This window comes from Typopeltis vanoorti, chromosome 14, assembly GCF_054136105.1.
Source record: "Typopeltis vanoorti isolate ZY-2024b chromosome 14, IOZ_Tvanoo_1.0, whole genome shotgun sequence".
Classification (NCBI taxonomy): Eukaryota; Metazoa; Arthropoda; class Arachnida; order Uropygi; family Thelyphonidae; genus Typopeltis; species Typopeltis vanoorti.
The window spans coordinates 61675253-61703042 of NC_143562.1; the positions used below are offsets into that span (position 1 = coordinate 61675253).

At 35.2% G+C, this 27790-nt stretch overlaps 1 protein-coding gene across 7 annotated transcripts in view; it reads right to left on the bottom strand.

Annotated features, from left to right (window-relative positions):
- The window catches only part of LOC150099532 (rap guanine nucleotide exchange factor 6-like), a 486813-nt gene that overhangs the window by 142552 nt on the left and 316471 nt on the right, over positions 1-27790 (bottom strand). For all 7 annotated transcript variants that reach the window (XM_090404032.1, XM_090404034.1, XM_090404030.1 and 4 more), the window contains 5 exons: positions 27469-27577; positions 23860-24199; positions 20918-21206; positions 9202-9266; positions 3350-3515 (listed from right to left, as the gene is read on the bottom strand). In XM_090404032.1, the coding sequence (XP_090260158.1) occupies positions 3350-3515; positions 9202-9266; positions 20918-21206; positions 23860-24199; positions 27469-27577 (969 nt within the window). The remainder of the gene's footprint in view (positions 1-3349; positions 3516-9201; positions 9267-20917; positions 21207-23859; positions 24200-27468; positions 27578-27790) is intronic.

Consider the following 27790-nt stretch of genomic DNA (forward strand, 5'->3'; position numbering starts at 1 on the left):
GTCCCCTTTTATATCGTTGCTAATCCTTTGTTCTCCATGATGTACTTTCCAGGATTATTACCCACCAGCATGATGATGTCACTTCGGCTCCCTCCATTCTTGGGTGCATATTTCTATTGTATAATCTGGGTTAATCCCTTATTTTCCATTTTATATATTCTCAATGTACATTAAATTATGCATTTTAACAGTAGAAGCATAACATTCATTTTATTACATTATACTTTCTAAATGTTCAGAAACCTCTGTAAAATCGATCTCGAAAATTTAATTAATAAAATTTATCACAAGAGATTTTACAATATTAAGGTACATCTGTAGTATATGCACACGCATGCATGCACGCACACACACACAAAGACAAGATATATTACATTTCACACAGTATGTTAAAGTAACAAAGATTTCATCAACTGTTAGTCTACATAATTTACTGAAATGAATGCTGATCACCATGTAACATTAAAGGAAAAAAATAGGTACCAATATTCATGATATAAACTTATGATACATACAAATAAGAAATGTGGTACCCAAAACACTCCCGAGCTAGCTCTGTGAGTGCAAGCAGTGTCGGTGGTACAAAAGTGGCCAAAGATAACATATAAATGAATGGGCATGGATGCATAACAATAAAACTACTCTATGGATACTGAAACATCGGTTTCATGATTGTCATGAAATTAAACCATTTTTAGCTTAGGATGTACATAATGGTAATAGGTGGCAGGCCAGATCAGGCATGCAGCTGTAGTCTGCCAACCCCTGACCCTAACTAAGCCTGTCAAATGTCCAAGCCCATGGTGGAATCTGAACCCAGGACTTACTGGTTAGAGAGTGGAAACTCCATCAACCTAGCCAACCAAGGTCAGTAGCCTGGTTGGTTATATCATACTCCGATACATACCACGCACCTGCACAAATTCTGGGGGTTCCCCTTGTCCCCCCCCAGTGCTGTATAAAAAAAAAAAAACTTGTGCATTATGTTCCAACACCCATCATTTGTGGTAACTTATGACTTATATTTCTATCATATCTTCTTTTTTCTGTCTAGTAACCAAATTTTGTAACCAGCAAGCCTTCATTCTATTCTCATATCTAAGTCTGACATTCAGGCATGGCATGAATATGCAGGTTGATGGAGCAGCAAATCATTTTATATAACATGTAACTTGCAACTTGTTGTGTTATGTGTAACTTGCTTGTTATGTGTATTTATTTCTGTTTTATTTATATTTTGTTTGGTTTTCTAAGAATTTTCTTCTATTCACTAATGATCAGTATACATTTTTTTTTGGCACTTTTACATTAAGTAGTTCATCATCAGCACCATATAATAGTGTTAAAATAAGTTACTAATAACATCCAACACCTAACCCTCAACTAGATCGATGATCCTCCACAGAGATGATACTGTTCACAAAGCGTGACAATCCAGAAAGCTGAAACTAAAATTGGTCACAACTAAACAGATCAGCTTTCCTCAAATGATGCTGGGATACCAATACGATTCCTGCTTTTCTCAAAATCAAGGAAAGTTCCATTCGACTAAGACATCATTGTATTTACAGATGGGAGAGTTTAGTGCTCCTAAGTGAATAAATTGCTGCTATTTGCATAGAGCTTACCAAATTAAACAGTTCCATAGCTGTTGTACATGAAGAATTATTAAATGGTGTTTAAATTCTGAACTGTAGACCATCCTATGTCAAATCTCCAAAGTGCAAGTACAAAAAGAATTCGTAAAGATTAAAAGTAGGCACCTGAAGAAATCTGAAATCCTCTAATAACAGCAACGTACTATGCTCCAACCGCAATCTTGACTGGGAGCATTTGTAGCTTCTTCTGTAAGTGCCTAAGTCAATAAATTTATAACCATGTGATCTCTACGAGGTTGCAGTTACACCAAAGCATGTTCCCAAACTAGAAATGATGATGAACACAGAATGGAACATCTTCCACCTTCAAGAGCCAATAACGTTCCTTTAGACATAGCAAGCATCCTAATCAAATTTGAACCACCTAAATGCAAAATAACAGAAAGAAAGAAATGGCTGCTATCAGAATAAAAATGTGATTACTAAAGAGAATAAAAATAAAGCTACTTTTATTATGAATCAAGAGGATTACAAAAAAAATGAAGGGTCTCCTAGATGGCAATTCTACTTACCAAATCACAGACCAAGACCTGACTATGTCTCAAAAGAAAAAAGTTACTTCTTGGGCCAAAGAAATTCTTAACAAACTAAAACATGTTCATTTTAAAGTACCCATATTTCTGGGGCATCTGAAATCCATAAATCCAATACTTCCATATAGTTCATAGTATAGAAAGTCCTACTTATAAATTTGCTCAACAGTGAGATAAGTTACTTGCCCCCCTCTTACTGGCAAGGCTTCTTTTTGTTTCTATTTTCAGAAAAAAAAACTGTCCATTTCAAATCATTAGTAAAAAATCACATCCTTCAAAATTCAGACATAATGGTTAGCTTTGATGTAACACTAACACACATTCTTGATTTAACAGAATAACTTTTTTTGCAGCCTGGTTGGTCGAGTGCTTAGTGTATCCACTCTCCAGCCAAAAGGCTGTGGGTTCGAATCCCGCTGTGGGCATGGATGTTTGTGATTGTCTGTGAAAGTACTATTTGCAGTGGTGGGCAGTAGATGGCGCTGGTTTAGATGATGTGATTCGCTGTAGTTAGTGGATTGTGAGTGGTGAAGGCAGAGAGTATGGAGTGGGTGCCCACCCTTGATGAGTCTTTGGACTCCTTGGAGGTGTCACATAATAATAAATAATAATAACTCTGCATTCCCATATTATTTCTCTGACTTTCATGGAGTCACAAGACTCATGAGAGGTCAACATTAGTCAACACAAAGTCTATCATACCACTGCTTAAACTCAGCCATAATCTACACGTTCACCACGCTCTCAGGCAATGCATTCCATGCTTACTTCCTACCTTTTTTCATGATCATTTTCTTTTTTGCAATTCTTTTTGATTTAGACACAATGGCCTGTTACAGCTAGGTAACTTTTCTTCTTATACTTTGGTAATGAGAGGGCAGGACACAGACTGAAGGAGTGTATCCTGTCACTTCTTGCCACTTCTGTTAAGACTAGATTACTTATCTTAACTGAAGAACTCTTATAAATGATCCTAACATCCTAGATATAGTTCATACTAAAGTTCTTTCTAATATTAAGACATTATTGCTTTGAATGGCATGTAGAAATGCAAGATTTAAAATAAAGGATTTGTTATACAACATAACCATCTGAATGATATACATACTATAGGCAAAAACTTCCAATATTGGCTTCAGTGAAGAAAAATATACTTACCACTGCCAAATCATCAGGAACAAGTGGTTCTGTGGAAGAATTGTTCTTGAGGTAATAGCGACTGCTTAAACCAATACGTTCTGCTAGATTTTGTAATTGGTCGGGAAGACGTCTTTGTTTTACTACACCACCCTCTCCAACAGAGACTTCACACAGTGAGTAATTACTATAATGCAAGAACAAAGAAAATAAGTATCTAACATTTTTCAAAAAAAAATATAAATAAATAAGAAGAAGAAGACATACAAAGAGATTTTTTATTTTTGTAAATATTACAGCTAATTAGGGAGGCATACTTTCTTTTTACTATTATTTAAATTGAGGAATGCAAATACGTTAACTAATAATGAACTAAAGGATGTTGTGGATTATCATATAGCAAGCAATCTACAAACTGCGAGACAAATTGATAGGAAGGAGTAGAAGACAGATTAATGATTTTTCATAGAATCATACTTAAAAAAATGAAGGTGTAGATATAGTAGATCTAAAAATGTGAAAGATGTTTGAATCACAAGTTACTGCTTTTTAATACCATCTTGGAAGCAAGCAAAATTAATTTAGAAAATATGGACATGCATTAAAATACTGTATAAAAAATGCAAAAATCCTATGAAAAATGAACCAAGTATCCCATGTGTTGCTCTCACTATGTATATTCCCAATCCCTGTCACTTGTTTATGATACTGGCTTAATCCTCTTCAACTGGACAGTTCGCACAAAGGTTTTCAGCATTCTAGACAAGATCTGAATGCCCAGATTTCTCCAAATCTACTGATTGCATTGTAGAGACATTTTTTTTTATTAATAATTCCCATACAAAAAAAAAAAAAAAAAAAAAAAAAACTGAAAACAGAGCATGCTGGTACCATGAGAGGGGTTAACAGAGAATTGTAATCCTGCTATAGATACTAAACAGGATATTTTTTCTTTTTTCCAAAAGCTCCTTCAAGACTTCAATTAGGACAGTAGCAATGTCATCACACTGCAAAAAAAATCATTCAAAGTAGAGATTCAAATTATATTAAAAATTAAATATGATTTTTTTTTCCCAAGTAGATTAAGTACTCTCTTATTAGGAAGACTAATATTAAATAATTTAAAAATTCAGTAACATAAATCACAAACACACATACCAAAAAACTTTCAACAGTTAAAAAACTTTCTCAGTGCCCGATTATATCTTGAGTAACAGCTTCTCCTTTACTATGTTTATAAAATATGGATCTAGTTAATCCACGCAGAAAAAAAAAGGGTGGAAGGGGATGTAAATTAAGCAGTGCACAGCTAAATTTTTAATAATATTTTAGTTAGTAATAGGTACCCATTTGGATGCTGAACAAATGAGGATGGGATGGTAATTTGAGATTCAGCTGACCAAATGATATTCTACTTGGCTTGAAACAAGATGATGGTACAACACAAAGGAATTCCATGCCAGCTGAAGCAGCCTGGTTATAAAAGGCCCAGCTGTTTTCACCACAGAACAAAGGCAAACAGTGAACAGTCAGCTACTTGAACCAATTCCAACATAGCAGCAGCAGCAGCAGCAGAATTCAAGACAGGTAACTTGAGAAGTAGCAAATTAGAAGTGGAATTAGCAGAAGCATTACAGTGACGTAACTTGAAATTATATTCAAGAGGAATGTATTCAGACTTATTATGTGACACCTTCAAGAAGTCCAAGACTCATAGAGGGAGGGCACCTACTCTACAACTCTTTGTCTCCACCACTCAATCCACCAACTACAGCAAATCGCATCATCTACAACAACGCCATTACTGTCTATCACCACCACCACTAGTATTTCCACGGACAATTACAAATATCCATGGCCCAGCGTGGAATTCGAACCCGCGGCCTTTTGGCTGGAGAGCAGATACGCTCACCACTCAGCATCACTATTTGAGGTAGAAAAAAAAAAAAAACTTCGAAATTATGAAATGAAAGGCAGCTAGAACTGAATATTTCATATGGAGATAAAGTGTTAGTAGCTGCACTGCATAATTCAAAAGAAATGGTCAGGTCAAATTTCAGATGACAGGAGTAAAGCTCTTACAATACCCATTTCTAAAAAGAAAAGGGAAAGAAAACTGAAGGTGAGAATTACAGAGGAATTTCCTTAAGGAATATTTCCAGTAAGATTTATATAAGCATACCCAAGACTAAGAAAAATAAATGGAAGGAAAACAAAGAAAAAAAGGTAGGTTCAGACCAAACTGAGATTATCAGGATCAGATTTTCACTTTAAGGCAAATAGTTGAGAAATCATTGAAATATAACAAGGATCTGTATTTGAGTTTTGCAGATCTGGTAATGGCATGTGACAAGATGCTAATGGAAGTTTTCAGAATGATGCATTTATATGGTGCAAACAGGACATTATATTGGGCAACACATAGTCTGAGCTGCAAGTCAGCAATTAGAACTGTAAGAGGTATGGGAAGATAGTGTTCATGTAACAGATGTAACAGTACACGCTATCTCCATTGTTATTCATTATCTATATGGACTGCATTAGGGAGACTGGCATTATCCCTGATATCAAAATGCATTAATCTCACCTCTTTACTTTAAATGCAGATGATGTTAGAAGCTTAAATAAATCCAGTACAAGGCTGCAGATTCTTAACTATACTGAATGACTGCTGACAAATTTAATATGAATATTAGCAATAAAAAGACAAAGGCTATGAAAATAGGCAAAAACACTGAACATATCAACTTCATCCTGAATGGGAAACCTATAGAACAAGTAAAACATTTCATATATTTAGGCAAAATTTTGAGAGAAAATAAAATATATATGGAAAGAGACAACAGAATCAAAGCTGGTATGGCAGGAAGTCAACTGAACAAATTTAATAGGGAATAAGAGAAATTAGTCAAAACACTGAAGTAGCTTTATACAAGATAGCATTCAAACCAATTTTAACTTATGGAGCTGAGAGTTAGGTTAGGAAAAAAACACTTGATCAGAGACAGACCATAGACATGCAAGTGCTGAGAAAGATTAGGGTAGTGAACACATGGCATGAATGATACAATCATATTAGAAATGAAGACATGAATGAACTTGACACTGTTAGCATTCAGGAATGTGTAAGCAGAGCATTTAGCAAGTGGTATGGTCACTTAAACAGAATGGAAAAGGAAAGGTGTTGGATGCCAGGACAAAAACCCATAGAAAGACTAAGATCTAGATTAGCTCTGCTCACAGATAAGACTAATTTGGAGGACAGTTGTTGGTAGGATAGGTAATAATAATGGGAACTTTCATGTAGTACTATCTGGGTATGGTGCACTGGCAGTTTTATATTAACAGAGACGTGTAGCATACAGATCAGGTGCATTTAGAAATTTGTAACATTCAGTAATTTTATACATTTACTAGTTACAAATAAGCTTCATTATTTAATGTAATTTACATCTTTATATGTCTATTGTTAAGATACTTGCTATATAAAACTTATTAAAAATTATCAGAGACATTATTCTGTCTATGTGGTACAGAATACCTCAGGACACCTGGTCTAGTGATGTCAATGGCAAGATGTGTAAGCAGTTATCTCAGCCAAAAGAGGTCCGATATACTACCAGATAGGTGGTCATAATGTTTTGGCTAATGAATGAATCTGCCTTAACACTTTTGTGCTGTGGCATTATTTTGCTTTCCTTCCACTCCTTTGGGATCTTATCTATTATAAGTCTGCAATAAACAATTAGATCATGGGAACAGTCAACTTTTTGTTCATTTCCTAAAAATGAGGAGTAGAAGTATATCATCCAACCACACATCCTTATTAACATCTAGCTTACTTAGTACTCTCGAAATTTTGGTTCACAAACAACTCTACATCTTCTACACAGTATCCTTAATGCCAGCATGAAGTACACTGATGAAGAGTTTGTGAAGTTTACTAAGCATTTAGTCAGCATATCTGATATGCAATTGTCTCTTTTCCACCATCAATCCACACCATCATTACCTCTCCATATTCATCCTCTTGATCAATACAATAGGAAGAACTGATTTCTTTTGGCTTGACTGATCAATCTTTAGGAATACCATGCTTATAATTTTTATAGCTAGCATCACACGATGAGCTATCTGGTGGTGGTGGTATGAAAATGTATTTTGTGCTCCTGATTTTTGGTGTTTTTATGCTTGTATATTCTGCCATTGACACGCTACTTTGTGTTGCATATGTAAACACACACACATTTTGCACTGTTCACGGGCAATATGCATAAATAATACTGAGTGAAAGTTTTGTTCATAATACTTTGTGAATTTGGTATAAAATAATTATTGTATGAAAATGTGTGTGATTTTTGTGCTGAATTCTTATAAGCATTTTGTGCACAGATTTGGTTTCTTGAGTTCTTTGGAAAGGTATCAGAGGAAAATGACCAAAAACAGTAGTTGGTTTGTGGAGTGCTCCCGATGATGACACACTTGGAAGAAGCAAACAGCACCCTTGTGTGTGAAGCAGATGAGTCTGTTCAAATGAGCACTCTCTTTTGCTAAGTTCTTTCAATTGGTGTATGCAAAATGGTGCACACAGCTACCAGTACACTGGATGAGGAGATGGAGGTGCATGAGAAAGTTCCAGAGCAGCTACATAACCTGGATAAGAATTCAGCAATAGGGACAGATGTATCAGCATGTATGATAAAGGAATGCTCTGATGAACTGGATAGGCTCTTCAGATATTTGTATAATTTGAGCCTCAGCTCAGGAAAGATCCCACAGGAAATAACATATGATAATCCATTTGCACAAGGATAGTGCAAAGACTAATGTGTCTATCGACCTATCAGTATCTCTGGAGTGATTGTGATTTTAGAGAAGTTCATAAGAACTCACAGAAATGGATGGACAAACAAGTTATACTTTGCAAGGAATAGCATGGGTTTACTAAAGAGAGGTTATACCTAAAGTGGATCTTAATCCTGAAGATATTCAGTTGGGATCTCTGGAAGTTGGGTAAGAGTGTGGTTAGCAAGCATGTGAAGACTAGATTTTTCACTTGAAGAGTTGTGAATGAATGAAATGGGTTGCAGAATCAGTTGTGAGTGCTTTATCTATAAATGGTTTCAGGAAAAGGTATGATAAATACTGTATTGATAGCTTGGGTCTCCCACAATGAATCATGGGACTCTATGGAGGTGCTCGTGTAAAAATAATAATAATAAAGGATCCCAGGTTCTGTGTTAATACCATATTGAGCTAGACCTGGCCTCTGAGATTCACCATACTGGGTGCAAACTAGCATTTTCTATGCAGAAAAGGATTGGCAAGCACCCATTACATTGAGAAAAGAACTAGTGATTCTTATTCTAAACAGCTGTAATTATTTTATTATTTATTTGATATGATCAGAACAGAAATATATTAATATAAATTAATAAACTAGCTGAAATACAGAATGAAAAAAAAAAAATTTAATTGAACAATGAAACCAAATTTTATAAAAAAAGTATATAATAAATATGAATATGCAACTTAAATTTTTGTCATTCTCCTGCTCTTTGTTGGCTTCTTTGAAAATACCTTTGCTCCATGTTTGGTAGCCAAGATGCCATGCCATAATTAATGTTATTTTAGTTAATCTGGTCGAAGCACAACATTTGAAGAAATTCAACAATAGGTTTGGAACTCAATAATTTTCTATTCATACTTTTGCCATATCTTATTGAAAAATATATTACAGAGTGCAGCAATGCAGAGAGCATGAACAGAGAGCTTCAAGTCACAAATACTTCATAATCTAACTTGAATTTTGAAAAAATTCAAGTTAGATTATGAATTTGGGAAAAAAAGCTTAGAAAAATGGATTAACTTACCTACTTGGGTCAGTGATGCCAAACTCTCGTAACGACAGCATTACAACTTCCCTTGCTGTTGTTTCCTGTGAAATAAAAAGAACTGGCATCATACTACTGTAAATCATTAATAATTTACAGCATTACTATTACCAAACAAAATGATCTAAAATGGTTTCTTCACAGGATGTTTTTGTATGGTAAGAAATGTATTATTAATAGACAAGAAATTATATTCTTGTTCTAATCCTTGGATTTCAAGTATCATCAAAACAAGGCTACCTCTACTGAGACTGTTGACCCCACATCAGTTGCATCCTTATCTCATTAAGTACAGCACACTTCCTTTTGAATGTATACATTACAGGAAGGGTCACTACCCAGACTGAGTAGTGATCCTACAGTAGTTTCAGTAAATTGTACTTGCAAAGAAATTATATTCTTAATATATCCTTTATCAAACTGTAATCAAACAAAGTTTGCACATAAAGTATCTTCATGACTAGGCTACTTGTATATGGAGGCTGTCGACTTCACATCGATTACCTCAGTATCTCATGATGAAAAACAAACTTCCTTTGGACATGTATATTGCTATGCAGTATAGGAAGTCACTACCCAGACTGGTTTCTTCCTTTATTGAGTTGTCATCACCCAGGACGATGCCAAAGTTAAATTAATGCAAAAGTCATATTTTCCATATAGAAGTAACAAAATAAAGGCATATCACCTTATTATTAAAATAAACTGTAGAAAGTTTATTCCCAAGGGTTACAAAGGAAATTATAATTGCCAAGAAATTATATTCTTGGCATGTATATATTGTCAAAATTGATATGGGCTCACAGGAGTGAGTCCATATCAATTTTTTTTTTCTTTCATGCTTACACGGTTATCAGAATGCATTATAAAAAATTATGGAGACAACTACCGTGTTAGAGCAAACTTTAGTTTAATATAAACCAAAATTAACACTCGACATTTCGACTTTCATATTAAGGTCATCATCTGGAGCATACACATATATATACACAAAGAAACAAGCTGCACTGCAATCTACATGGTTTATTAAAGTTACTGAGCAACCGTTATAATTATTGGACTGACCTCTGGTGGGGGAAAAAAACCTTCACTACATCAAAGCTAGAGTCCTATTATTATTATCTATTAGGTTACAAAATTAAATTGGGCTGGAGAGCAACATGTTTATTATATATATATATAAATGAAAAAAAAAAAAAAAAAAAACACTATGTGATTATACATATAAATTTCAACCAATTGGTATGGAATAGTTTCCAATACAAACTAAAAATTGCTTCAAGTCCTAAAATATGCCGGAAATAGAATAGGCTGAATATGTGCTATCCAAATTCTTGGAATTTTTATGCCACCATTATTGTTGAGATTAGGGTGGTTAATCAGAATTTCACATGCTTCTTTAAATTTTCTTTCATACCAGGTTTTTGTATGATGTAAAGAGCAGGTACTTTTCCAATCAATTCGGTGTAGAGGTGTTGAGAGCGTGATCTGAGAGGCCTGCTTCACCAAAATTGTTATATTTAATGTGTCTTTTGTGTTCTTTTTTTTTTTTTTTTTTTTTTTTTTTTTTTTTTTTTTTTTTTTACGTATAGGGATTGTACGTCCAGTTTCACCAATATTAGGTAAGTTACAGGTGCGGTAGATGCAATAAACTCCATGATGTGCCAATGGAAGGAGAGGATCCCTAGAGGAGTTGAATATGTTTTTTAATTTTTAGGTGGTTTAAAAGTGGCATTAAGATTATAATGGTGTAAGATTCTATTGATTTTTTTCTGATAACCCTTTAACGTATGGGATGGCTATGGTTTTACTGTAATCTATATTTGTTGGAAGTTTATTTTCCACTTGGTTAGACTATAATAAATTTAGTTTAATCCTTTATCCAAATGTAAGCAAACAAAGTTTGCACCTGAAGTATCTTCAGGACTGAGGCAACTTGTAGTAAAGGTAGACCATGCTCTCATCACTCCTTGTCTCAGTATACGTAGTTCAAGTACGTAGTACAAACTAGGGCAACTTGTAGCAAAGGTGGGTGAAGCTCTGATTGCTATTCTTAGTATTTCCCATAATGTAAAACACATCTCCTAGGAGATATATGATGTTATACATTATGGTGGAAGGTCACTGCCCAGACCAGTTTCGATCTTTATTGGGATCTCATCAGTGAGTAGCTAGACTAAGTATAATACGAAGGGTATAGAGAAAAGAACTTATATACTCTGCTATACGAGTTGTCAAAAAGGTGCACCCATAAATTATTTAAAATAAAGAGCCAATAGGCTTCATTTTGGCAATTTAAACATTATTTAAATTAAGGGGATATTAAATCCCACATTGTTTTAAAGCTGGATCCTACGGCACACCACTAGTCACAAGCCATCTTTTGGACTCAACTCCTGAATAAACTACTCTCTGGTATCTCTCCATCAACCGCCCTCCTATCCATCTCACCAACCCTATATCCATCCCCATCTGCTCCAGTTTACTGATTAGAGTTCCATGTGGTATCCTGTCAAAGGCCTTGGCAAGGTCCAGTAGAATCACTGTAAACCCTTACCCTTATCCAGTTCAGCTGTCACTGTGTTATAAAACGTGAGCAAGTTACTGAGGCATGATCTACCCTTCACAAAACCATGTTGTCCCCCATACAGTATCCCATTTTCATCTATTCAATCCTGTATTCTTCTCTTGACTAATTTCTCCAAGACTTTGACAATGATTCCTGATATGCTAATCGGTCGGTAATTTACAACAGCAGACTTGGAATCTCTTTTATGCAGTGGAACTATTTTCCCCTCTTTCCACCCGCTCGGGACTAACCCAGAACCGAGACTCAAATTAAACAAAATGGTCAAGGGTACTGACAATTCTTTAGCTGCTTCACGTACGACACGAGCTGGTATACCATCCAATCCCACAGATGTATCGACATTGAGGTTTTGCAATAGACTACTCACCTCCACTTCATTCACCACAGTTCCTGTATAATCTATTGGTTCATTTCTGCAATGTCACCACCTGGATGATATATTCTTGCAAAGTGTTCGCTCAGTAATTCAACTATATCAACTGATTCGGTTACCTCCTTACCATCGGCATTCTTTAAAATCATTCTGCCATATATATTTTTTCTTTTACTTGCAACGTATCAAAAAAACTGTTTGGGATTCTCTTTAGCCTGCATGGCCAATGTTCTTTCATAATCCTTTTTTGCTTTTCTTACCACACTTGTTACCCTTCTGGCCTGTGCTTTATACCGTTCATGTGCCTGCCAGTCACCTTTCTCCTTAAATTCCCTCCATAGTTGTTTCTTTTTTTGCAGCTCAAACTTAATGGTGTTATTCATCCATTTAACCCCGACTTGATTTATTATTCGGACGCTAGGTATACAGTCAGCCATTGCTTCATGCAAACACTTCTTAACCGTCTCCCATGCACTATCAACTTCTAGCCCTTGCAGTTGTACATGACATGGCACTGAACCAATCAAACTCCTAAGCTTGTCATACTTACCAGCCCGATAATTCCACATGTACCCTGTCTTAATTGTAAATTCCACACCTTTAGCCACCTCCCAAGTCAAGATCCTATGATCACTCTCTCATTAATTGGTGGCAACGTGGTCATATTTGTTACAGCCAAATTCTGAGACGCAATTACTAGGTCAAGCACTCTCCGACGCCTAGTATTTTCCATTACATGCTGTCGTAGATAGTTATCCCTTAATAACCGCATAAAATCCAATTCCTTCCTCCCATGTGTCCTCTCCTCCTTCCAATCAATGTTATCATAGTTGAAATCTCCCATAATAATTACCCTCCTTCCACTCATTTCTTCTATTTGCTTATGCATACTATCTCCATCATCTATTCCATCATCTGGTCTATAGCAGCACCCAACTGTATATTTTGTTCTGCTAGTTTCAATCTCACACCAAATAGCCTCAAATGTGCTCTTTTCTCTATCCTGCAGTTCTATTCTCCTTGGCTGTAGCTCATCAGCTGTCATCAATAACACTCCTCCCCCCATTTTATTCTCCCTGTCTCTCCTGAACACACCATACCCCCTCACATTCAATCCCACTAGCTGTGTCATCTTCTGTCAGCAATGTTTCACTAATGCCAACAAAGGCCAAAAATTCTTCTTTCTTGTTCTTAATACTTCTGGCATTTGTATACATGAATTGCAGAAGCCGATTTGTTCCATCCCTATTTTGATGCCTTATACTAACTATCCCATTCTGATTCTGGTCTTTCCTACTTGCTTGGGCATATTACACACATTCACATACTCAACTGTCTCCCTAAAGTCTGCATATCTACCTCCCCCCCCCCCCCAAATAACTCTAGTTTCCCTGATTCTGCACATTCACTTACACTACATTCGACAACACCTTTTCAAATCTCCATACACCAAATCCATTCAAATGCAAACCATCCATTTTATATAACTCCTTTCGCCCATCGAACTCATTCCACACATCCACAAATTCCACACCACTCATCAAACATAATTCACGCATAAAGTCATTGGCAATTATGGCCCTCCTTCTATGCTCTTCAATGTCATACCACGGCAACAGACTCACCATCCTAACTCTCTCACTCTTCTCTTTTGCTACCTCAAGCAATTCCTTCACATTCTCACTCATAGTCTTTTTGTTTCCTTTCAAATCATTTGTACCTGCTACCACTATCAATTCTTTCACCCACTGCTTTTGCATTCCAATTGACTCGCTTACATTCTTAACGTTCGCACCAGGTTGGTATGATTTTGTTAAACTCAACTAACACACCTTTTACTAAGGAATCTCCATACAACACTCACTCTTTCATTTTGTTTACACTCACTATCATACCCTTATTTTTTCTATCATACTTCAGCTGATTATTAGTCGGTATGCTTGGTAAACATTTTTGCCAACGCTCCAGCTGCCGATTTGCCCTATGTATCGCTCCGCGTAACAGAGCGATCTCACTCATTGCGTCAGTGTCATCATTTTTATTCTCCGATGATTCATTCAATCATTCTGTATGTTTACCTTCGTTCTCACTTTCAACGCCACTCTCACAGCTATCAGGTACTACCTCGCAAATATCATCATTCATACCTCGCATATCACTGTTATCTACATTCTCACTTTCAACAACGATATCACTCACACGACCTGAAACACTCTTTAAATCCTCACATTCTTTACACTTTTTGCACATATTCACTCCACTATCATTGTTTAACCAGACTCCAACCGCTCTCCTCAATGCATACATTTTGCAAACAGTACACTGAATCAAATCCCTTAAGTTAAAATTTTTAGACAAATATGGCGACCTGGACACCATCTTTGTATTCCTCTTTACGGGCGCCATGTGCACAGATAATTGTATCTATCAATTTACTATTAAAATACTCAAAAAAACACACAAAAATCACCCAGACATGCTAAAATACTAAAAGTAAACAATACTATGTAAATACTATGCATATTCACCAATTATTACTCAAAATATCACTAATCTGTTCAGGAGCTATCTACAAACACTACACACCATGTAGCCCTCTAGTCATCTAGCCTAAATATATATTAGCCAGTATGTGTCAGTTTGCAATAAACCATGAAGGATAGAGAGCCCGAGGGAAGACGTGTGACCAGTGTATCCAGGAACAGGAGCGAGTTCTGATTTTTAATTTCAATAGTAAATTGTATGCGTTCATATTGTTTGTTCAGGTGGCCAAGGAATGCGTTTAAAGTTTGTCATCCGTGTGGCCAGATAATGGAATTCCTTGGTCACAAGTCTTCCCGTGAAGAACAGCCTTCACGGTTTATTGCAAACTGACACATGCCGATGTTGGATTCTGATTATGTAGAGATTAGAGTAATTATTATTTGCTTCAGAATCCAACATGATCTTCCATCACAAAGGCTAGACTTGTAAATATTATTTAATGTAAACAACTTATTTTACATTTTAATATTCATATAACTACCTTAATTTTGTCTAATATTTAATTATTTAATCAAAGATATATGTATGAATAATGAAAAGACTGTATTAAATATTAATAAGTTATTTTATTTATTGTTATATCAATATTATAGGAATTTGTATCTGATAAATTAACTGCGCATTAATTGAAATATAAATATTCTTTATTTATTCCTGTTTGTGAAAGTTTAACGTTATGCAATAGCTCAATTTTATTATATTTTGTTTTGTTGTCATGGAAACGTATGTAAGTGAGCGAGCACGTTTTGGAACACCATGTGAGGTTTATTAAAAAGCGTTTTAGAAAGAAATGACGTGAGCAATTTAGGGGGAAAAACTGATATATAAGCGACGAACGCTGGATTTATTAATTAGTTAGGAGATTAGAGATTCATTAGAGACAGAGAGATTGGCATTAGGTTGGAATCGGGCATTCGGGAATCACAGTGCGATAATAGCGAGTCGGCAAGTCACTCAAGCAGCTAAATAAAGTCTACTAGTCGAAAGGCAGTTAGCTAATAAGTTGTAGAATAACAATTATAGCTACGGAAGACAGCTGAGTGTCTACTAAATAGACTAGCGATATTTGTATTGAGATTCAATTTCAGGGCCGACCTTTCAAGGACATACAGAACCTTGAAGCAAAGCACGAAGTTACTAAAGTATAGTAGAGGCTGTAAAATTGAGGTTTACCGTTAGCTGTGCTTAGAAATATATTGCCTAAAGAATTAATTGAATGCCGGAGGAATGAACAACTGTGCATATAAAACCCCAAGTTAAAGAATTATTGTGTATTGCCCTAATTCAAGAGTAATCAGTAGTGCTTCATACAAGAACATCTGATTATATGTATTGTGCCCGTAAATTAATTCAGTTAATGCTAGAAGAATTATTTTAATGAGTGCTGTTTATTGTTAAAAGTGTTTACAGTTATAAAAAGTGTTTGTGTGTATGTTGATGAAGGAAGAAGATTAACGGTAAGATTATTCCAACCTTAATATTTCTGTTCAGAGAAGTGTGCGAGTTTCATCTTAGAATTCCCTGATGTTAACAGTAACTATCGCAGAGAATTAAAAGAAGCATAAAATTAAAAGTGTCTGTTTATGAAGAGGTATTACTGCAATTTTTATTGTATTTTGGAACTTAAGGAACTGTCAGAAGACTGTATCAAAGATGACAAATTTACATTGTCTGAGTTTGTGTGACAGTATTATAGGAAAGGCTGAAGTGTTTCTAATAACTTAATTAGTGATTTAATCTTGAGTGTAAAATTTGTGATTTTAAAATTAAATGTTTGTTTTTGTTAATCAAAAGTTGTATTTTGCCTGAATCTCTTTTACTGCACCATTCATAAAATATTCGAACCAATGCGGGTAAATTAAGTAAGTCAAATATACTCGGTCAGTATATATTTTAAGGAGTAATAGTTGAGGGTTGATTTATCTTCAATTCTTGAACTAATCCAGATATAGAGTGGCGCAGTCTATAAATATAAATTTTCTCTATATTTGTATTAGAAATCAACTAGCAACTATTTTTTAGGTTAAGAACATTGTAATAATTAAATGTCGGATCCAAGTATAGATTAAGAAGAAGTAGGATCCAACACCGGCCAATATATACATGTTAACTCATATCACCACTCGTCACAAAAATTTGGAGTCATTAACACCCTTAAAAACAGAGCTACAATCAACAAGCTCTTAAACAAGAATTAACCATAGTACATGGGCATGTCAGCCCATGTACTATGTGAATATTTGCATTGCCTCGGATAAAGCTGTTCAATCTACGTCTCAGCTATGGCAAGGTCTGGGGAGGGGGAAGAGGGTAAGGTAACTCCATTACATAAATGTGGCTTCAAGATAGAAATAGAAAACTGAAGACCAATTAATATATCAGATGTGGTTGTTAAAGTATCAAAAAAGTTGGTTAAAGATAAAATCCAACAGTGGGTGGATAAGGATACTGTATAGTGGGCAGCATGACTTTGTAAAGTGTAGGTCCTGTCTCATTAATTTATTCACATTTTATCATAACTGAACTTTGCAAGAGCATTTTACAATATCACATGGAAAACTATGACAAACGTTGGAGCAAATGGGAATGGATAAGAATAGATGGGGATGGCTGACAGACAGACACCAGAGAGTAGTATATTGTGGAGTGGAATCTAGGAGAATGACCAGTGGAGGACTTGAAGATCAACAGTTGGCAGAGAGGATTCAGAGATGAGTGACCAAGCTGGTGACAGGTGGAATGCTCCCTATGAGGATAGACTGAAGTGTATGGGTTGCAAAGTTTAGTTGATATTATTGTAAAATATTAAAGAGGTTTTATGAAATGACACAAAGGAAATTTTTCAATATATGAGAAATATAGAACTAGGGGTCATCTGTGGAAGCAATGTAAGAGTATGAGTGGAATGGATTGGAAACCTTAGTCGGGAGTGTCCTGACAGTAAATGAATTTAAGAGTGGTTACACAGGTTTTGTGTATCTAAAAGTTAGTGTGGGTTTCCCACAATGACTATGTGGGAGCTACTGTATAATAATAATAATAATAATAGTGAAGTAAAAATAAAAAGGTTTCTTTTCCCCTTCCACAGTTAAAAAATTAAAAACAAGAAAATGAGTACAGAGTTAACTACAGAGGCTGTGACAAAAACTGTTTTGTTCATGATGGTACAAGCATCCAACAGCAAAAAAATGGCTTCTGTGCAAAATATAACCAGCTAAATTATCAAAATAAGAGACTTGGATGCAGGACCGTTGTTGGGGTATATGACACCCATACATTCAAGAAAATATGCAACTTTTTTTTTTTTAAAAAAAGTGTTTCTTAATGATTGAGATACAATTTTGCAGCTCTCTAAAGCTGCTTCTAAATACTTAGTTGCTTAGTTGGCTACGAGCCTGCCTGGATGTGTTATGTAAATGAATGGAAAGAACTCTTAGAATGGAAAAGATTTCTAACGACTGACCAAACAATAAAATTGCCAGTTTTGGCTAAAGTAGATGGCAGCCACTATCTTTAAGAAAGAAAACATTATCACACTATGAAGCAACAATATAGATAAGTGCTTCAGTTTTCTTTCATATCCTTAAAATCTTTGATTTTTCCTGCTAGCAAAGAATGCAAAACACTGATTATGAGTGTCCTGAAGAAAATCCAGATACTATTATCAGCCCTGCCTTTTTCTTCAAAGTTTGCAATTCAATTTCTACTCTGCTATTCAAGGTCTCCTATGAGAATCAGATTTCCTTTGTCTTCTGCCCTTTCTAATAAGCCAGCAAATCCTTCTATTTCAACACTATAGATACCATCAATGGGACCTTAGACATAAATGATTTGCATTCTCCAATTTCCCATTTTTATCTCCTTTTTTATTTCCTTTTCCACACTCAATCAGAACACAATTATCATTAAAGATCTGTTTTTATATGTTTAATCTCTAGGGAACTCCAGTTATATCAATGTAATATTTTCATAATTCTTCTACTAGTTCCACTCCACCTCTTGCCCATTGATGCTTCTTAGGATGAATGTACCTGTACAGTCTATGGCTGTTTTAATATCTAATATTATTTGTCCTGAAAAAAGTTGACTGGTGTTTTATTAAACGTAGTGTTATTTTTAAACACTAATATAAGTAGTGTTTAAAACACTACTTTTATTAAAAGTACTGTTTTATTAAAAAATCTCCACAAGTTTTTGGCTTATATACTCTAGACAATTTTATTCTGCCAAATTTTGTCATTTACAAATGATCCAACTGAATTCAAAACATAATACCTGATACATTTTCATAGTAATCCTAAATACCAAATTTTATTAGAGATCAACCAGCAGGCAGGGAATTATTAATGTCAATTCTAATCAAATAGAATTAAATCCCATGTAAATGATATCAGCTAACTCATCTTTTCTTGAAGTCTTCATAATTATAACCAGATTACAGTAGCTTTCACTATGGATCGAGTCCAAATTAAGTGCAAGCAAGATCTTTGGATTTTAAGGTATTTACTGAAGGTGTCAAAAAACCTTTACTCATCATTTTAAAATTTTAGGCATGCAGCTTAAGAGTGTTGATGATCAATTTGACTGCTTTCTTGAACCATCTTTTATGCAAAATTTTATTTTGGAAGGATAATGATGCTGGTTGTAGTATATATGCTTGAAGATTGAGGAGAGAGGTTAACCTTTAATTAGTCACATGGGGTTTATTTGACCCCAGCTGTCATTCAAGTTCGATTTCTGAAAAAACCCAATGATGGATTTTTGTTGCTATTAAAGTAGTTGAGATTCTTGCTTCCCCTGCACCAAATCAGTTGCGTGCTGGTTGTCAAAGCAATCAGTTGTGGAGTAAGGAGTAATTTCTGATGTTCTGACTTCATGTGACTACTTACATGAGTATTTTTTGAGTGATATTTTTTACCTCTGGATATTCCTGGGGCCACTGTGTAATATGTCCAAGTTCGAAGAATCATAAAATAAGATCCAAGTGTGAAAAATGTCTGAGCTTTTGTTGTAATAAGCATTCTTCACTAAGATGCAATACTTGTACAGAAAATTAAGACTGAATAAAAATGTTACTAATTAATATAAAAATAAAGCAATAATTAATGATTTTTTTATTTCATTTTACTCACTATAATCAACCTTATAATAAATAAAAACATTTCATGAGAAATTAAAAAAATAACCATAACTTTAATTTTGGGGTTAAAGGAACATGGATTACAGAGTATGAAAAGATGTGATATGACGGAGAAGTTCAAGTTACTGAGGTGATTTTATTGGATTAATACAGAGGGAATTATAAAAAGAGTAGAAGATGAGAAGAGATGAATCAGAAGCCATTCCTGGAAGTTGTGTAAGAGTGCAGTGAATGGAACACATTAATGCAGAGGGGTGTTAAGGATTTTAAGATTTGAGCCCATACGCGAAATGTTGGTTGATCAACCTATAGTACATTAGTACCATATAGGAATAGTGGGTTGGGAAAAGAGAAACTTGTTTACATTTGATTTAAAGGCCTATATATTGTATTCCTTGGGAAACACAGGAGGAGTAAAAGAAACTTATTCTGTGGGCTTCAAGGTGCACTGTGAAGGAATGTTGAGCAGTAGCTGCACATATTCCAATGGGATTAGTACTCAGTGGTTTTTTGAAATTTAACTAAGTACTTAAATAAAATTCAAAAATTAGAGCACTAAGACAAATTACAAAATTAAGAAACTACAATAAACTATTATTATTATATTAGGACTTTAGGTGAACGCCATTTAAAGTTTACAGAGTCTGATTTTTACAGTAAGGTGATGTGGCATGACTAACAAGCAGGGGAAGTCATATCAGGTGCTGCAATCCAGAGGAAGTGAAACTGAGAAATGAATTTGACTACATTATTTGTATAATGAATTAGTCTTGAATAACAAAAGTGTTTAATAAAAATATACAGTTGGGAGAGGGGATGACATTTGCTTGCCATGGGCAACAAGTTATGTCACGAGTCTCTGCATCCTTCCTTACCGGTATGTATCTGTTATACATTTTTCTTAACAAATACTTATTAAGAACAATGTGTAATAGTAACACTATTAGTTCTTAAATATGCCAGTGTTAGTACTTAGGTTACAAAAGAGAGAAATAAATCATATAAGAAAAACAAGATTCCCTGTCTAATTACACCACTATAAGCATACCTTATGGACAAGAAGATACTTGAAAGTCTGATCTGTTTTGTACACTTTTAATACATGCTCTGGATAATCTAACCTCAGATCTTGCTCATACATTGTTGCCAGTGAAGTAAGGTCTGGATTGCTGTGACTATGATATAAGACCCCACCACCACCACCACCACCAGTGCTACCACCTCCACTTGAGGAATGCTGGGGAGATGCACTACGTCCACCATATCCACCTGATCCTCCACTACTACCACTATGCACTGAATACAAACTATCATCTGAGCTGTTTAGCTGAGATTCGCTGCAAAGAAAAGCATGATAATTAAACTAAGTAATCTCTTTCTGAAGCAGTAGAAATTAAACTAGTTAAAATCTGTTTCAATTCATAACTAGTATATGTCATATCAGTATTTTATAGTTTCACTTTTTTTTTGAGATGCAAAATTTAAAATATATTCTATGTTAATACAAAATTGGTAGTTTTTGAACATGAATCCATAGCTCCACAAACCAACAATGTGAACTACAGAAACTACAAGCAATCCATGTTTGCAGATATATGTAATAAATGTGTGCAGTAATTACAAAATGAAGATTTCGTTAGTTGAATGGTTACATTAAGTAAAAAGTGTTTTAACTATTTCCTCCATGAGTGGGTTAATGTTTTTGTCATTGTTCTTTTTTTATTTAATTTTTTTTAAAAAATAGTTTTTACATAATCTGGGAAAACTCTAGAAACCAAACATGAAACTTTCTTAAACTACTTCAGGCCTCTAATAAGGTGGTCTGAAGTGGTTTGAATATGAAACCTAAAAACATTCAAAAACATGGTGGGATTCACTACTTATTGATAAAAGAGTAGAAATGTTGTCTACTAAGAGTGTTCTAAAAATAATGCCTGTCCACTTGCAGTGTGAGTGGCCTTGAACATGCTTCATCTTGTTTTCTTTCTTTGTCCCTCTCTATAGAATAAGACGTATACAGTAGTGTACAATCAAATTTTTGATTGAAGAAAATATGAGCTGTATTAAAATTTAGTGTCAATTACAAGGTTTTAAATGAAGCAATTGTAGATGTGAATACTGCCACTAGGAATGAAGAATAAGAAACAACAATGGAGTTGGCATTAATCACCGATTATGAAGTGGGAACCAAAAACTAGAAGTAATGATTTTCATAAGCAGAAAGCTGAGAGTTAGAGAAAATTGACAAATAAGTCAAGGATCACAAGCACTGAAACTGAACATTGAATTAACATAAGGCAACCAACCAAATCATTAGAGAAATTAACCACAATAAAATGTACAGATGTTGAGTGCTGTGACAAAGTATTGGAAAAATTAAATATATATGAAACTGGAATTAAATATATGAGACTGCTGATTATCTCAAACATTACCAAGGGAAAGAAATTTCTGGATGGTTAGCTGTTTGGAAATTATGGCTGAAGTGACGGTGAGGCAAGCGTATTATGTCTGCATAAATCCGATTTGACTATTTTGTGGGATGAAACTGCATTTGAAGGATAGAAAACTGTTCCACCTGTGTATGAGATTGACTAACTCACCTTTAGATGGAAGGCATTGCTTTTCTTCACAAAATCCCTAAAATTAAAATTAAGTCCATGGAGCACTGCCACACTAAATAAGTCAGAAACAAATAGTTCAAAACTCAACCTTTCACCAGAAAGTGAATGCTGATTGCTTTTTGAGACAGCACTATCTAAGTGACATGCCCTAGGTCTGTATAGTGAAAGAGATATACAGACAGATAAATCAGATATACATTGGCAGATAAATCAGCCAATGCATTTATGCTGAGAAACAGCCAATGCATTTGCAGCATGACAATCAGAAGCATTCATTGCAACAGCTAACAAAGAAATTGATATTGTGGAATACCTTCCTACAATCCAGGCTTGGATCCATCAAACAACTGGCTATTTCCTAAACTGAAGCCACATCTCAAGGGATGTCCATTTTAAAAATGATAAAAAGGTCAAAGCAGAGGTGACAAAATGGTTCAAAAAAAAAAAAACCGAACAGTTTTATTATGATAGATTTGAAAACTTGTTACAGCAAAATAAAATATATCAAAAGAGAGGAAAGGTATGTCCAAAAATAGTGTATGAAAATAAAGCATGATAATTAAACTTTTTTTTTTAATAAAGCAAGATAATCAAACTTTTTTTATTTTACTGATATTTGTTGAAGAGCTATCACAATGGGGACATTACTTTAGGAATGCTTCTTGCATTTTATCCATAGCTAGTCCAGATGTACATTTCTGCTTTTGAACATCGAGTGAATTCCACTGAAGTGTCAATAGAAGAACAGAAACATTTGCCAATATGGTTTGTTGAGTGGATAACACTTCCACAAGCTAACCAACAATTTAGAGGTTCAAATTCTACTGCAAACATGTTTATGACTGATTTAGGTAGTAGGCGAATTTCATTTCCTAGTGTGAGACCATCATCATGACCACTTTCACTGCTTATTGTAGGTCTTGACAAGATTCACTCACTCACACACACACACACACACACACACACACACACACACACACACACACACACACATATATATACTGAGAGAGAGAGAATGTTGGAAATTGAAAGGCTTCTTAGTAGTTCTTTAGCAGCAAGTCAATAAGTTTACACATATTTTAGAGATCCAGAGATCCAAATATGCAGTCATCAATGCAATGACAACTTTTTATAAATAAATAACACAATTTTATATGCAGAGAATAAAAATTAACAGTATACAAAAAAAAAAAAAAAAAAAGAGCAAAATTTGATACTACAGTTTATAAAGTAAAGTTCATGCACTCATATCACATCTCATTGCTTCTTCACTCTTAATATAGTATGTACCTGTCTGACTAATCAGCAGTTAATTCTCCAAATATTTGCCAATTATTATAGAAATTAATGATGCCATCCAACTGACCTGTTGAGAGTCTTTGGTATAATATTCATCTTTGCAAGAGCTTTTTTTAACTTTGCTTTATGTCCAAGAGTCATAAAACCTTTTTTTTCTTCTTTCTTTCCATCACCAGCACATGAGTTGGTCCCTGATCCTTTAGGAGGAGGAGATCCTGGAGGATGAAGTAAAGAGACTACTCCTAGTGGTAAACTTCCTACTCCTAGCTGAATACCTACAACATCGCCCCATTCAAGATGAGTTGATAACCTTGCCCTAGGATCTGGTTGCAGTCTGGCAATTTCAAAAGCCTTTCTTCCTCTAGGCCTTGGTGAATTTTCGGGTGTATTGAGCATTTCCTTGAAGCCTATTGTGAAAAAGAGATGGGAAAAAAAAATGGAAGTCAATGTCATCTACTTTAAAATCAAATAAAAAATACTAAAAAATAAGAGCTACATCTAAATTAAGAGCATAATTTTGTTATTAACAAACACTGATACAAAGAAATGTGGTTTATTTATTTTTATTTTTTAAATCTAAAAAGGATATTTTGAAGTGTCACTTCAATATCCAGTCAAGGCCAGTCTGGGTGGCTCCAACCAACAGGTTGCAGGTTCCAATTTCACTATGGGCATGGATGTTTGTGATTGTCTCCAGATGGAAGATGAATTTCAATAGTTGGTGTGAGACCACCACACTGCTTACCAGAAACCTGAAGTGGCCTGAAAAAGTTCCAAGTTTTGTCTCTAGAGCAGGGTTTCTATATTTTCCAAAAATAATAAGTAAAAAAAAAAAAACTTAGCCTGCCCATGGTACGAATGCACTATAGGTTTACAAATAAACTATTCATGAGTGGGATCAACATAAAAAGGTAAGCAGAAAATATTGCAGTTATAAATAATAAATTATATATTTTATGAATTTCACTGTCCAATGTGAGATCATTACCCTGTTTAATGGAGAACTGAAGTGGAATGAAAAAGTTGTCTAAGAAAAGACGTTTATCGTTCAGCATTATTTTCATTCATACAGAGTTAGTATAGCAAATGGCCCAAGCCAACATGTTTGTGAGACCATTTTTTTTTTTACATCCTTTCTGTAAGTGTGCCCCAAGCAATAGTGTCATCATTGCCTTAATCAAGAGGTTCTGCTGTACTGGGGGTGTTCTGCTGCAATGCAAAGGTTATTCGGAAGACCACGAACTGTTAGCTCAAATGAAAATTATGGGAATGTGTAGGAGTAAGTGTTAGTCTCCAAAACACAGTCAATGCCAAACAGTGGTAAAACTTGTGATACCGAGGCTGTAACTACAGAGAATCCTTAAGGAGCTGGGTGCCTTTTCACAGGTCATTCAGGTGGGTCAGTGTTTAACATCAATGGATTAAGCTTCATGGTGGAAATACTGTGCAGGTATGCTGGCCAATGTCACTGAAGATCCATCCTTCCTCCATAAAGTTCTCAGATGAAGCACATTTCCATCCAAGTGGTCATGTATACAGATGAACCTACAGATTTCACGAGAATTATCAGTAAAATAATGTCCTAACTTTCTTGCCAAGTCCAATCCTTCTGCTAATTTCTTTAAACTGAATTCTTTAATGGATTCATCACAATCAGAATCTTCAGCAGAACTTTCCCAGCCTTTTGGTTCGATGTCATGTGTTCATTGTACCAGTTTCTCCTAATTTAAATATATTTCCCCATCATTAATTCACTAATTTCGTTTTCAATCATATCACAAAAGCCCTCTAAGTGGCCATTACTATAAAAATAAACTTTTTACATAAAAAAGCATTACATATTGTATGTAACTCACCAGAAAATAAATTACTCAGCTTGAGATTAACACACTTATGATTTTTAATGTGCTTTCCTGGCAAAAAACGAAAACAACTTTCAATAATAAACACTTTATATGGTAAACAATTGATGTACATGCGTGCTAAAGGGTATTTCCCCTAATATGCGCGATATGGGCAGATGCAAATTTAACAAATATAAAATTTGATTTTTAAGTCTCGAGGTGAAAAATATATGAAAAGATAAAGGTTACTACAATTTGTAGACTACGTTATATCGAAACCGCAATGTATAAGTACCACGTCATATGAGGGTTACCTATACATTTTAAATTACATACATGTTTACAAAAGGTGTTTGAATTTATGACCACCAACTTCACAGTATGCATTACACCTGCATAGCAAGTTCTGGCGCACACTTTCAAAAATGACTGGCATGTTTTGGATCTTGCCTGCAGCAGTCAGTATCCTGCCAATAGCGACTCCACAGGGGTTTCATACATGAGGCTCCAGACAAAAGTCCAATAAAGTTAAGTCCAGTGAACATGCAGGTCATGCCACTGGGCCACCTCTGCCAATCCATCGCCCATGAAACGTTTGGTGGAGGTAGTGTCGGATGTCACGTGAAAAGTGTGGTGGCACACCATAGTGTTGAAATCACATGTTGCCTAATGTGCAATGGCACATCCTCCAACAACTTGGCAGTGTCTCTTGCAAGAATGTCAACTACATAGGGCCATTCAGGTGGGGTGGAGGAAGACAGTCTGATCAACTCATCACCAACAATATCAGTCAACACGTTGACAGCAAACTTGTTCTGGAATCCATGGCAGTAAGTGATGTCCCTGGACTAAATGCAGCAATTACAAATGCCTTCCCTAATAAATACCACCTCATCGGTAAAGAGCACCAGTTCTGGAAATTGAAGCTCTTCTACACAATGTTGACTGAACTGCCTATAGAGCCCAACACGTGGTGCAAAATCAGTTGAGCCCAGTGCTTATAATAACCATATACCTTATGATACCGAAAGGGGTGGAGCTGATCAGCATGCAGAGCCTGCCAAATGTTGAAGTGAAGGACACCTGTGGCATATACAATGCCATAGGCACTCACAAAAGGGTTCTCCTCAACCTGACAAAGCACCTCCTCGTCGAAGTCAGGGATACAGTGAGTCCTTGAAGGTCCACAGTCATGTCTGTTGTCAGTCATGTCCATCGGCAAACAGGATGAGCGATGGAGTGGGATGATGTGGGAAACACTGTGTGTACACCTGACAGGCAGCCCTCCCATTACATCAAACTACACCATACCACAAATTAACATATGTTGGCATAGTCAGCATTTGTGTAATTTGGCATTGTGTATTAACGTGATGTGCATCAATGCGACACTGCATTATCATCAATTGGGAGAAGATTTTATGGTTTCAGCTTGAATTCAAAATGAGGGGTAATGCAAACTGTTGATTGCGAGGAACTCTACCGAAATGAGTCAATTTGTTTGCTTATCACCCTTTGTTGTGGTTAAGTTCATGATAAAATTACGTAAACATTCATCCCTAGTCACCACAAACCACTCTCTAATGTTAACAGCCTGATCCATACAAATGGCTGAACTAATGACAGAAGAGACGTGGAAACATTTTCAACCTGTACCATTGAAACAGTGCATTTGGGGTTGCTAACCAAAACCTGATCTACCCTGATTCCCCCCCCCCCCCCCCTAGAAGTTAGTAATGGATATTCTGAAACACACTGTGTGTAATTTTTGAACAAGTTTATTTTTAAACTACTGCCAACTGGCATAATTTTGGAGCCAACATTAGACTTACCTAATAAATTAGATCTAACTGTGATGGAAAGATGAGTTGTTCCTCTCAGTACTTCTAATGCCCTAGCATGGCTCATGTGCTCAAAACTTTGTCCATTTACTTCAAGAATCTAATAAAAAAAGAAGAAGAAAAAAAAAACTTAAATGCTTCATAAATATTTATAAAAATGAAGAATGATATGAATGACTAGAAGAATCAGGACATAAAATTATGGAATAATAAATATTAACTGTCAAATGAAATATTAGAAGTAACAAAGAATAATGCAGCCATACTAGTGAGGAAGCAATACTGCAGGGCTGCTTCATTAGTATGGTTAAAA